Consider the following 12,202-nt stretch of genomic DNA (forward strand, 5'->3'; position numbering starts at 1 on the left):
GGGGAGCGAGCGGCCGTGAGGGGCGGCGGACACTGAGGGGAGCGAGCGGCCGTGAGGGGCGGCGGACACTGAGGGGAACGAACGGCTGGTGGCGAAGGGAAGCAGCGCGGCCGGGGTTGAGAAGACGGAGCGGTAGCGCAGGGCGGGCTCTGTACGGGGGCACGGAGCCTCCCGAAGCCGGCTGAAGGCGGGCAGCAGCCGTAGCTCCACCCCGCACCGTTGCCGTGGCCACCGGGAGGCGTCGGGCCGGTTGCCGCCATGAGCCTGGACGACGTGCGGGTGCTCTGGCTGCGGGACCGAGCGCTCTCCCTGCTGGGTCTGAGCGATCCGGCGCCTTTCGAGGAGCTGCTGAGCCGCGGCGAGGATGCGCGAGTCGTGCTGCGCTTCTTCGGCCTTGGCGCCGAGGGCGGCGAGGATGCGAGCGGGGCGAGCACGGCGCTGCTGCTGCTGCGGGCCGAGCGGCCCGGCCCGGCCGGTGAGGAGGGGTGGGAGAGGGTCCCCCTGCCCCGGCCCCCTGAGCTCTCCCTGGGCGCTGCCTGGCCCCAGCTCCCTTTTCCCCCCTCCCTCAAACCCCTCTTCGTCCCATCTGCTGAGTCGCAGCTCCTGACCCCTGTTTTTACCCCTTTTCCTGCCTTTCCATCCCTTGGGCTGTGTTCTCCTGAATCCCTTCTATAGCACCCATTTCTAGAATGTTGTCGCCTCTATTTGTGGGATTTGCATCATCCCTCTGCAGTGTTATATCATACTTTCCTCCCATTTTGCATTTGTACACTTGCAGGTGGCACGAGTGAGCGTTTCTATGTGGCTTTTAATGAAATTCCTGAAGAATTTGTATCAAGTTCTTCTGTGTATTTTCTGAGAGACACCAAAGGTATGTGCCCTGAAGAACTGCAGCCTCAGCGTTTTCAGTTTTGCATTAAACAGCACTTCCCATTGTGAAGATATGATAGACAGGGGGACTCAGGATAGTGCACATCCAACTTATTTAACTGGGTAGGAAAACACTCAGAGCCAGGGTTCAGGATGCTTTTTCATTTAACAGCATTTCTGTGCAAGATTTTCCTCCTCTGTCTGTAGAGTAAGAGTTCAAATCAAGCCACTGTTCTTTTGAACAGAAAACTATATTCTAACTATCAGGCTGACTTGTAAAGACTTTGAACCAGGTGATGATGCCGAAGTATTTGTCTGCCCTTTCTGAATATGCATTTGCACTATTAAAACCAGCACTAGTTTTGAACTTGACTTGCACCAAACCTAGTGTTTTATTGGAGTTTTAATTTATTATGAAAATGACTTTATACTTTCTGTATCAATTAATTAGATTTATAATTTTTTTTTGTATATGTTTAGAGACAGTTCCTGTACCTAAAGACCTGACTGAAGCTAATGAGATTCTTCCTCAAGTGATAAAGTCTGGTATGCTGACTGATGATGCTCTCTTGATGCTAAAGAATGCCATCTCACAGGTAAACGAGTGACAGCTTTTATGTATGGAATCTTGAGTGTATCTAGGAGTGGTTTGCCTATTTAGTATTATATGGACTATGCATAATAAATACTAATATTTAATAAGTGACCTTCATATGCCAAAGTGAAGTGTTTGTGAATGCTCATTTGATATTTTGTTTCCCCATTTTTTCCCCCTGTTTGAGAATCATTTAAGAGTGTGACACCAGGCACCTCTGTTTCTGTGGTCACAGACTTTCATAAAGGCATGCTGGAGCCATTCCCCTGCAGAACTTGAGGCAGAGAGAATGATGCTAAGGATGTGAAATGGAAGGAGACACACTTAAATTAAATTTAAGAACAATATCTAATGGTTAAGTGAATTGCTTGTAAGCCTTTTTTTTTAATATGAACCATCTAATCTGTGGCACCTGTTTCAATCCTAGCAGTCTTCACCAGCTCTCTCCCATGGTCAGGAGCAGACTGAGAAAACGTCCTTTGATTCAGACAGTGAAAACACAGATTCTGAAGAAATTAAATTACCTGAGACTGAGCCTAGAAAGTCAGTAGAGGACTCCGATTCTCCAATGGAGAGTGAAACTCAGCTGAGCATACCAGGTGAGCTGAATGTTTTGCCTCTGCCAGGGCTGTGGTGATTAGAGCACATGGCAGTAGAACGAGGTTCACCTGATAGTGGTTTTATGTAGAATAATGAATAGATTTGATTAAAGCTGCTCTTTGCTGATACCAGCTGTGCTTTTCTCACCCCGAAGCATAGCAGGCAGTGTGGAGAAATAGATGAAATCAGTGATTAGTCTTTGAAATCAGAGTTTGGAGTAAGAGTAGGAGAGGGCATGGACATATCCAGTGGTGCCACGTTACCAATGCTGCCAGAACAAGACAGTTCATTCTGTGTGTGTTTTCTTCCAATAGAACATCTGAAACTGGAGATGCCCACTGTAAATCTAGATAGAGAAGTGACTGTTCTTGCCACAGTTCCAGGAGTGGTTCAGTCTCTGAAACGTTGTGCAATGACCTGGCAGAAATTAATATCTGGAGTTCTGGAGGAGCAACTGAAAAAGGTTCCACAGGTAATGTTGCCTGTAAAACCAAGATGCTTTTATTCCTGGAGACTTTGCTTCATTTCCCCACAAGAGCTGTGTTACTTTTTAATTCCTCTTCATGTTTGATTGTTGGAAGACCATTTACTAATTCTTGAAAAGGACAACAAGAGTAGTGCGGAAATCTGTGGCTCTGGGAAATAGCATATAAATAAAATATGAAGTAATTAACTGCAGATCCTGCCCACGCAGGACAGCTGTGGAAAGCTAAGGGACTTTTGTTATCTGCTCCCTTCTAAAGAGCAAAGAAACACTAAAAGCTGCACTGAGTATTTTTTTTTAATAGACAGCTATATTTTTTCTTTTTTTGCAAAAAAGTGATCTCATACAAAAGCAGAAATTCTTATTTTCAGGTTTTCAGTCTGCAAATGTATGTATAACTAATACCACTAAACGTGCTGAGGGATTTTATGTCTATAAAGTTACCTGTGCAAAAGCCATAAGCTCAGGGATATACTCCCCATAAGCAGTTCCCTTCAGTGTGTGTATAACTTTATTTCAGGATCTTCTTCTCTCTGGCTTTTTGCATGGTTGAATCATATCAAGTTTATCTCAGCATAAAGTTTATTGAAAAGAAGGAACAAGTACAATCCTGATTATAAATGTTCACTCTTGCATAATTGTAATTAATCTTTTTGCATTTGATTTCACATTACTTTAGGGTAATGGTCCACTTGCAGAGATTAACCTCTGGCGTGAAAAAAATGCTACTTTTAGGGCTCTTACTGAACAGATGAAGCTTCCAGAGGTGCAAAAAATCTTGGCAATACTGCAGGAAGCTGACTCTGAGTTTATTGGAGATTTGCAGATAGTCTTAAGTGACCTCAAAAAGTATCACATGGAAGCTCAAGATAATGCTAAGTTTCTCTCAACTCTCGAACGCCATTTGAAGGTAACTGCCCTTGAGAAAACTTGGTCAAATTTAAGCTGTATTTACCTGAGTTTGGTTTCTCTGTTGATGTAATCACCTCTCGTTATTTTTTCACTCTTTAGCAGCAATTAAAATATACTCTAGATTAACAAGTTATATTTAATTTTAAGAGCTTGGTTTGTAGTCCAGCCTTGGGGGTTTTGATGCCATAGCTGAACTGAGGAAAACAAAGATTTCTCTACTCCTTTTTTAGATAGTTTCTACCACAAATTACAGCTGATGTTTCAAAGTTTAAATTGTATTGAAAATCATCCAAACAAAGAGTTGAGCCAAAATTTAAAATCAGGACCTAAAATTTGGAGCAAAAGCTGCAGATTTGCACATCTTTAACCATGTGTATTATTTAGGCAGCAGGATGTCTCCTTGTTCAGGTTATTTATTTAATAATCTTATAGACTTTCATAACCTGAGGCATCTACAGAATAAACATTAGTTTACTAAATATGAATTTGTATGTTTTCATGACATCTTACCCACAATATGCATTTCATAGAATTTATCAACTGGCACTGGGGTGGATGTTATCTCCAATGTAATCCCTTCCCTGCTGAATGCCCTGAGGCTGGTGTGGATCATGTCGCGGCACTACAACAAGGACGCGCGCATGGTGCCCTTCTTGGAACGTCTTTCCTGGGAGATTTCCGAAAGAGTGCGCAGAGTTGTAGACCTGCAAACACTCTTTAAGTAAGTACTGGGTTCCTCTTTAACTGGGCTGTATTTATTAAAAGCTTTGCTTGCCTTACACAAAGTGCAGTAGATGATACTTCCAACAAAGAGGTGTCTGTATTTTTCAACCATCTGAAGTTGTATTGGAAGGTCAATTAAAAGTCAATTTATTTTGTAATTTTCATGAATTACTAAATCAGCTCTGAAGATACAGGTTCTTGTCTTCATTTATATTGAAAGAACGTGACCCGATAAAACAAATAGAAAGACAGAGGTAAAAAAGTGGCATAAATGTAACCAAAATCACTCCTCAAATAATATTGCCTTTCAAAATCACATTGAAAATAAGTTATAAGTTTTGCCTAGATTTTGTAGAGTTAGAAGCTGCTAAACCAGGCTATATTATTCCAGTGGAGATGCAATTTTTTAATATATAGTATTTCTGTCTATAATATCTTAACTGTGTTGATTTGATTAATAGACAAGACACAGCTACTGCAAAAAAGAAAATAACAGAAGCAAAAAACACTCTTGAACAATGGAAAAAATGTTATTTTACTACTTGCATTCAAGTTGAAGAGTCAGGAAGTGAACGATACTGGAAATTTGACGTGAAAAGTTTATTTGAAAAAACGGATTATATGGTTACAATCTGTCAAGAGCTGTATGATATTTTTCAGGTAGGAATACAGACAATAAATAAAGAGATTCTGTCTTCTTCTGTAGAGGAGAGGAGAATCTTTTGTGTTGTAGGTTTAGACTTGTTAACAACTTTTAGTTTTGTTTTTGAGACCTGAGAGGTGCCTTTGATTTCAACAAAACTGCACTTAATGCTGGAGGTGGAATAACTTTTCTCCAACTACTTGTACCTGGAGAAAGGTGCCTCTTGTACATGGTGTTAACATAACAGACTTGCAGCAACTGTTTCACATATTTATGATTTTCATGGGTTGCCACCTTAATGAGGTAGATAAAATACCATTTAAGTATACTATAATATAAAATTTGGGCATCTGTCAATCTGTGAATCAGTTGCAGAATAACCTTTGAATGGAGAGATGCTGTGTTCAGGCTAATTTAATTCAGGGTAATTAGCAATATGGACAATCAATAAACCATGTGTAAAGTGGAGTGAAAAGGACTAATAACTGAGTATTATCTGTTGTAACAACTGAAGTGCTGGGCTAGTAGGTTGTTGCTGTGGTTTTTTCAGTGTCTCATATTAAAATATTTGAAGTTTAAATCATAGCACAAACTGGTAATTCTCCGAGGGGCTGATATTTTTTAAAGGAAAAATTTAACAATAATGTGTTCAGTGGCAGAATAAATATTAAAAAGAAAACTTTATGGTATGTTCTTGTGAATGAATAGGTCGCTGAAGAGCTTCACAATATATTTATTCCTGAACTGATAACTGTGACAGAAAATCCAGAGGGTGTTGATGAACTACAGAGAGAAGTAAACATAATAATTAGTCCTATGGAAGACTTGAGCTTTGACCCTTTTCGTGTGGAAAATGCACGTGACTGGGCATTCGTTGTGGAAGAATTTAGAGAAGATGTTGTGGTAGGTACCATATACTGTTATTTCCAAAAAGTAGTAAAAATAAGCTTGACTGCTTTTATTTTCATTTTGCCACCCTTTCTTGATTTTGCAGGATGAATTTCTGAGTGACAGGGTTTCTTTGCTTTCTTCCTTTGTTTAGGATATTGAAGAAAAGATGACAAGATTTATTGATAAATCTTTTACAACCCTTCGATCAGCAGAAACTGCTTTTGCCATGCTGGTTAAGTACAAACACCTCCAGATTCCTGAAACTATTAATAAGCAGTTCATGAAAAAGTTCAGAGTTGTTTTGGAGCAATATTGTAAAGAGGTATTCAATTTAGGGATTTCTTATCCAGTATATGAAGTTCTTTACCTAATGAAAATCATAAATTTGTGTACGTCTAAATACCTGTGTGGTGTCATTTACTATGTAGAAGACTGAAAACTTTTATAAATAAACATGATAATTGCTCTCTTTTTTGGGGACCAAGTTAGAGAAATAGTCTGGTTAATTTGCTGAAATGTTGTGCACATCTGTATATGTGAGACACTGTGTGGGAGCAGGAAGGTGTTCTGAATGCAACAAGGTTTGTGGCTGTTCCTGCATCTTGTAAACAGCAAATTAGGCTTCCTGGGAAAATGGATCTTTTATGCCCTACAGCTTTCTGGTAATGACCAAGTTCATGATATGATCAGAAGATGTCATAGATCAACTTTGGAAGGCTAGAATGTATGTTGGGAAGCTTTTTGTATCGGCTGTTTTCTTGATATTTCAAAGAACATTAAACTTAAAAAGAAAATGTAATCTCACAAAACATGCTGCCATAATGGCAGTTCCACAAGATAGAGAAATAAAGACAAAAGAATGATTTTTGTCCTGCTGCTGGAATTGGCTTCAGAACTTGTTCTGTGTATCAGACAGTGATCATGGACAAGCAGTGGGAAAATGATTCCTTGCAATATTTTATTCTCTTCCAGGTTGAAATTGTTGCGCAAATCTTTGTTCAGAACTTCAAGGATCCACCTCTGTACAAGAACCATCCTCCAGTGGCTGGAGCAATATCCTGGGCCCGATCCCTTTCCCATCGGATCGGACACACCATGAGTCTGTTCCAGGAAGAAGAGGAGTTGCTTGCCTCTAGACGTGGACAGGAAGTATGTTGGGTCTTTTGGTACTTGATGAAGGAAGAAACACTTTAGTTATACACCTATAAAGATGTGAAAATGCTCTAATGTGAGGGGAAGTCCCAAGTCTTTGCACACAGCAAGCCGTGTTGGATGTGAAAACATCTATTGAAACCTTCCCACTGTTTCCCAGGGATACAGTGATGGAATCAATTATGTAATTCAAGAGCCCAAATTCTCCAGTGTCTGCATTAATTACAGGCTGTTACTTGTTCACTTATCTAATAAAAACCAGCAACCATATTGAGAAACTGTATTAGGACAGGTTAGTTAAACATTTCTCATGATTTTTAAAATGAATTATACAGTTATCCTTTCTAGGTGCAACAAATATATCTCCAAGTGACCAAGAAACTGGAGGAGTATGAAGCTCAAAAATACCGTCAGTGGAGAGAGAGGGCAGAACACGTGCTTCCATTGTTACTGAAAGATACTCTACTGACTCTTTTTGCTGATGAGATTGCAACAAATGTTAATCCAGAGACTTCTGAGCAGGTGAAATGTAGGAAGATTGTGTACCAGGCTTCTCTGGGGGGAAAACTGAAACTTACCTGATGGTCAGCGAGAATTTTCTGAGAGTAATGTTTTAAACACAGATTTAGAAAAAGTTCTGAGCTGAGAATTGTTTGTGGCCCTTATAAGACATAGTTTCTGAATCACCTGACAAATGATTGAATGCTGTCTCTGTGTATCCTTCTGTGCTGAAGTTCCTGTCAATTTTTTAGGTTTTGGTACAACATTTTTGGGACATTGCTATGGTACTTGGGACTGAAGTTAGGTAGAGGCAGGTTTCCTGCGCAGATCTTGCAGAATCCTTTTCCTACTAAACTTTTGTCTGGCTGAATTTCCACTGGGATTTCTGTTGTAACTGGTTGCAGCAGTGTGTAAACAAACAGAGGTGCTTTGGTTTGTTTCCTGTAACTCACAACTCACAAAAGGTAGTTCTGTGTAATTTCTGAACCAAGAATGCTGAGGCTACTATCAGATTTTAAAGGCATTTCCACAAACTCTGAATGTCAGTCATTCTGATTTACCTTCTGCCTTATCAAATGTCTCCAAAAGCTCACCTTTACCTTGTAATGTTTTTTGCTCCTCTCTTTTCTGCTGCTTTCTTGTGTTGTAGAGCTCTGCAACAGATGAGCCTGTCACCATCAGGAAAAGTATTGGCTTCGCTCTGAATTTTTCTCCTGAAATCCTAGAGATTATCACTGAAACAAAGTACATGGAACAGCTGGGGCTTCCAATCCCAGAAATGGCAAGATTTGTGGCATTGCAGGAAGACAAATACCTTAGGTAAGGCTGTAACAGAATATCTCACATACAGGCTTATGGCTGCATTTCAAGTGATTTCACTCCGGGATCAGGCCCTGAGTCATCACATTTTGGAAACATGAGATCCCTTAGTGATTCTTTTTTCTAAGGGTACAATTTCTAATGGCCATGTTGCACTGATAAGCTTTTCTTTGGCATTCTTTGCATCCTTTATGCTGTAGGACTGTTATACAAATTAACAACTTGTCCAAACCTGAGAGGAAAATAATTTGCAATGAATTGTTTCTGACATTTTGATTTCAGCTCATTTAAACACACTATTGCATTCTTCCTGTACAGCCTTGGGTAAGTCAATTGTGTCTAAATTTAGTGCACAGATGTGCCAATAAGTTCCTAAATAGATTTCAAAGTTCACCTCTTCAGTTCACTAATGTGCTGCAAACTGGGGCTGTCTCCATAACTTTCTGAGGTGGAGCAGGAGAGGTTTGTCCAACCACTGTTGGAACCATATGAAACTTTTCTTTGTTTTCAGAGGGGAATAAATTTCAAAATCATCATTTTTGAGTTTTGCTTTTTTGTGTTTCTTACATTCCTTAGGTACACAAATAAATTGAAAGTCATGCTGAGTCGCTATCACAAATTAATGGAGATGATGAATGAAGCAGAAACCAAACTTCTTGATCACCATGTCAAAGAACTCTGGAGAATATTGAAATCAGGACACAAAAGACTCACATGGAAGTCCGTAGGTAATGGAGATACTACTTTGAAATAGCCTTAGATGTTTATTTTTAGTTTAAAACATCTCCTCTGTTCTACTTTTTATGATGGCAGAACATATAGTCCATCCTCTTGCCACAGGGGCAGAATAGCAGGTTAGACAAACTCTGATCCAGGAGATATTTCTTTTTTTTTTTTTTTTAATTATATTTAAAACACTGGAGATGGTTAGAAATCCTTAGCTAAAAGCTGTAAGGGAGCAAAATGAAGGATTAGCTGAGAAAACATCTAATCTTTGATTTTGCAGAACCTTGGGTCATTCTTAGAGATAAAACATGTCTGGTTGTGGCAATTTTGATGCATTGATGAAATACTTGTTAAAAGAGAAAAAACCAAATGGTTTTGTCTTATTTCAAGGTATTGGTGAATTTATTGTCCAATGTACACAAACCATTGGGAGATTAGAGTTACTTGTCCATCAGATTCATCATATTTCTGAAGATATAAGCAGCAAACTTCAGTCCATAGAATCAACAAATCTCTTTAAGTTTCCACATTCAAAAAATGGTGACAAATGTCCTGGTAAGTCTTTATATTTTCATTTCCAAGCTCTGTGGTGTTTTATTTTTCTCCATCTGCTACTTTGTGGTTTTAGTTGCTAAGATCAACCCTTTTAATTGTTACCAAAACCACTTATATTAGTAATTCAGAGTATAACAGAGGATGGAACTGGTTTCCTCAGATGGAAGTGGCAGTGAGTTGGTTGTCTGCCAGATCTCTCTGTCACTTGAGTGGATGATGGATCAAATTTCTTTCAACACTTGGTAGTTGTAAAAAGGTTGCTATTAGATAATTGAATCAGATTAAAATCCATATTTCAGAGGGCTGAAATATTAATAAATTGAGATATTTTTTCATTATGTAAGATCAAGTTCATGTTCACAAATAAAACTCAGGTAATTATTACAGTGTATAAAACTGTTCTTTTGCAGTTAATAATGCTAGTTTTTGTATCTGTTGCAGGAGCAAAAGAATTTTTTGACTATATTAAGTGTGAGCAAGAAAAAGATGTGGAACAAATGGTTAGAAAGTATTCTGCAATTCCACAATTGCTAATAGAAGTGGAAAGACGAGTTGCCTATACAAACAGTGGCAAATCTCCAAAATTAGCTTCCTATTATGCATATTGGGAAAATAGGATTTATCATGTGTTGACACAGTTAATTGTGAAGTAAGTGAATTGTTTGCTTTAATGGGTTTCCAGTCATCTTCAGGTTCTCCTGGATCTGTTGATGAGTGTGTGTACTGACATTCTGTTTAAACTCATCAGTGACTTACAGTTTGTGGAAGATTTGTATCTCTACTGATTTTTTTCCTGTGAAGAATAGAGAACTGATAACAAGGTACAGAGGAAACCCAGATTCTGAAAAAAATAATATTGGCATGTTGTTGGCAGAAGAGAGAAATAAGACACTTTTGCTGCAATGTGTGTAGTTGCACTTCCCTGGTTTATCTCTAAAATCAAGGTTTTGTTCTCCTAAAGAACATGATTTTGAGAACTTGGTGTCTGGGTGCCAGGTGCCTTCCTGTACTGCATGGGACACGAGTCCAAGAACAAAGGTTTTACTTGTTCTGCAGTGACTGAGGCCAGTGCTGGAACAAGGTATTATAAAGGCTTCCCTTACAAGCAAGGTGTTATTGCAGAACAGCATTGCAGCTCTAGTGTAATATCCATCTAAGCTTCCCAACTATCTCTTCTTCCCATCATCCATGCTCTGAAATCTGATCCATGCTCAGATGACTTTGCCATGATTGCTCGTCTGGGCTCTTGGAGTGAAGCTGACCACAGTCTTAGGATCCTTTTCTACCAAAATATCTCCATTCATTCCTTCCAACAGCTTCTTTTAGCAAGTCAAGCTTTTGCATGAAATCAGTTTAGTGGGACAGTTTTTCTCCCAGACACATCAGGGTTTCCCGCTAGGATCAGTGGTAACTCAGCTTACAGATCTAAGCATACACTTGAAAATTGCAGCCTTTCTGGGGGCATTTTCCTGGGAGCAGAACCTGATTATTTCTATCTTTGATGCTATTTTTTTCCTTTCTCAGGAATTTACAGGCTTTTAATGCAACTGTTCTTGCAAATGTGCCACTGTTGCAAATAGAAGCTGTTTTATCTGCTCCTGATATAACCCTGCAACCTAATGACAGTGAGATGGAAAAAATGACTATGCAATGTATCCAAGACTGTGTTGAGGTCACTAAGGTGATTTTTGATAAAGATTTCTTTTTGTTTCTAGAATTTGCTTGTGATTATAATGAACTAATCTTATTTTATGCTTGGGTAAGCATAAGTGTCAAAGGGGAGATTCATGTAACTTTATCTTGAAATCAAAATATCCAGTACATTGTTCTAATTTTACGGACTGTCATAATTTTACAAACTGATGATCAAGGGGAAAAAAAATGCATACATTTTTCATTCAGGTAAAATTGTTGATGACTTTTTAGCAGTTTTGGCAGTGTAAGGGCATGATTTGATTCTATAAATCAGCATACATCAGAAGGGAGTATTTCTCAGATTGCACTGCAGATGTATGAATAAGCTGGTGGAATAAGGAACATGAGTGACCTCCTCTACATTACATTACATTACTTTACTTTAGAAGCAGAAGAAAAAACAATTCAGAAAATGTTGGAGAAAGGCATCTAGGACAGCCAATACCTAGATTAGGTATCTAACTTAACTGGCAGTGATGTAGCAGTATTTTCCTGCATAAATAGTTTCACACTGAACTGCTTTCCTGAAAAGAGTCCAAATAATGTGTCACAATTTTCCTGCCCTCTGCTGATGGACAAATGATTCTAGATGTCACCTTAAATGAATAAATTTAGTTTGTATGCTTTTTGTGCTCAGATTTGCTCTTGTTCTGCATTCAGACTGAGCCAGTATTCTTTCCTCTCTGTCATGCTATAATCAGAAGAGATTTTAGAAGCAGATTGAGTAATGAATGGAAGTTTTGTTAGGATGAAATGAACTCTTCTCAAGTTGATGGGAAAGTGTGATCTCTTTTTTTGCTGTCAGAAAAACAATTAATTTGAGAAATCGATACCACTTCTGACATTGTGTGCTAAATAATGGTGAACTCCTTCACTGAAAGGGAAGAAAACATTGGAACAGACTGCCCAGGGGAAGTCTTTCCTGGAGGATGTGTAGGTGTGGCACATGAGGGCATGTATGATTTTAGTGGGTGACTTGACAGTCCTGGACTGCTTGGAATCAATGATCTTAGAGGGCTTTCCAACCCAGCTGGTT

General features: G+C 39.1%; 1 protein-coding gene across 1 annotated transcript in view; it reads left to right on the forward strand.

Moving 5' to 3' along the window:
- Window positions 1-258: 258 nt before the first annotated feature.
- The window catches only part of DNAH10 (dynein axonemal heavy chain 10), a gene marked incomplete at both ends in the record, with an annotated part of 48,306 nt that continues 36,362 nt past the window's right edge, over window positions 259-12,202 (forward strand). The window contains 16 exons of the mRNA XM_084217345.1: window positions 259-430; window positions 779-871; window positions 1,351-1,466; window positions 1,893-2,064; window positions 2,380-2,537; window positions 3,229-3,459; window positions 3,992-4,182; window positions 4,646-4,844; window positions 5,536-5,730; window positions 5,870-6,040; window positions 6,691-6,867; window positions 7,219-7,392; window positions 8,021-8,190; window positions 8,767-8,918; window positions 9,913-10,120; window positions 10,996-11,152. Coding sequence (XP_084073471.1) covers window positions 259-430; window positions 779-871; window positions 1,351-1,466; window positions 1,893-2,064; window positions 2,380-2,537; window positions 3,229-3,459; window positions 3,992-4,182; window positions 4,646-4,844; window positions 5,536-5,730; window positions 5,870-6,040; window positions 6,691-6,867; window positions 7,219-7,392; window positions 8,021-8,190; window positions 8,767-8,918; window positions 9,913-10,120; window positions 10,996-11,152 — 2,736 coding nt within the window. The remainder of the gene's footprint in view (window positions 431-778; window positions 872-1,350; window positions 1,467-1,892; window positions 2,065-2,379; window positions 2,538-3,228; window positions 3,460-3,991; window positions 4,183-4,645; window positions 4,845-5,535; window positions 5,731-5,869; window positions 6,041-6,690; window positions 6,868-7,218; window positions 7,393-8,020; window positions 8,191-8,766; window positions 8,919-9,912; window positions 10,121-10,995; window positions 11,153-12,202) is intronic.

Source organism: Fringilla coelebs (assembly GCF_963513975.1).
Source record: "Fringilla coelebs genome assembly, chromosome: 17".
NCBI lineage: Eukaryota > Metazoa > Chordata > Aves > Passeriformes > Fringillidae > Fringilla > Fringilla coelebs.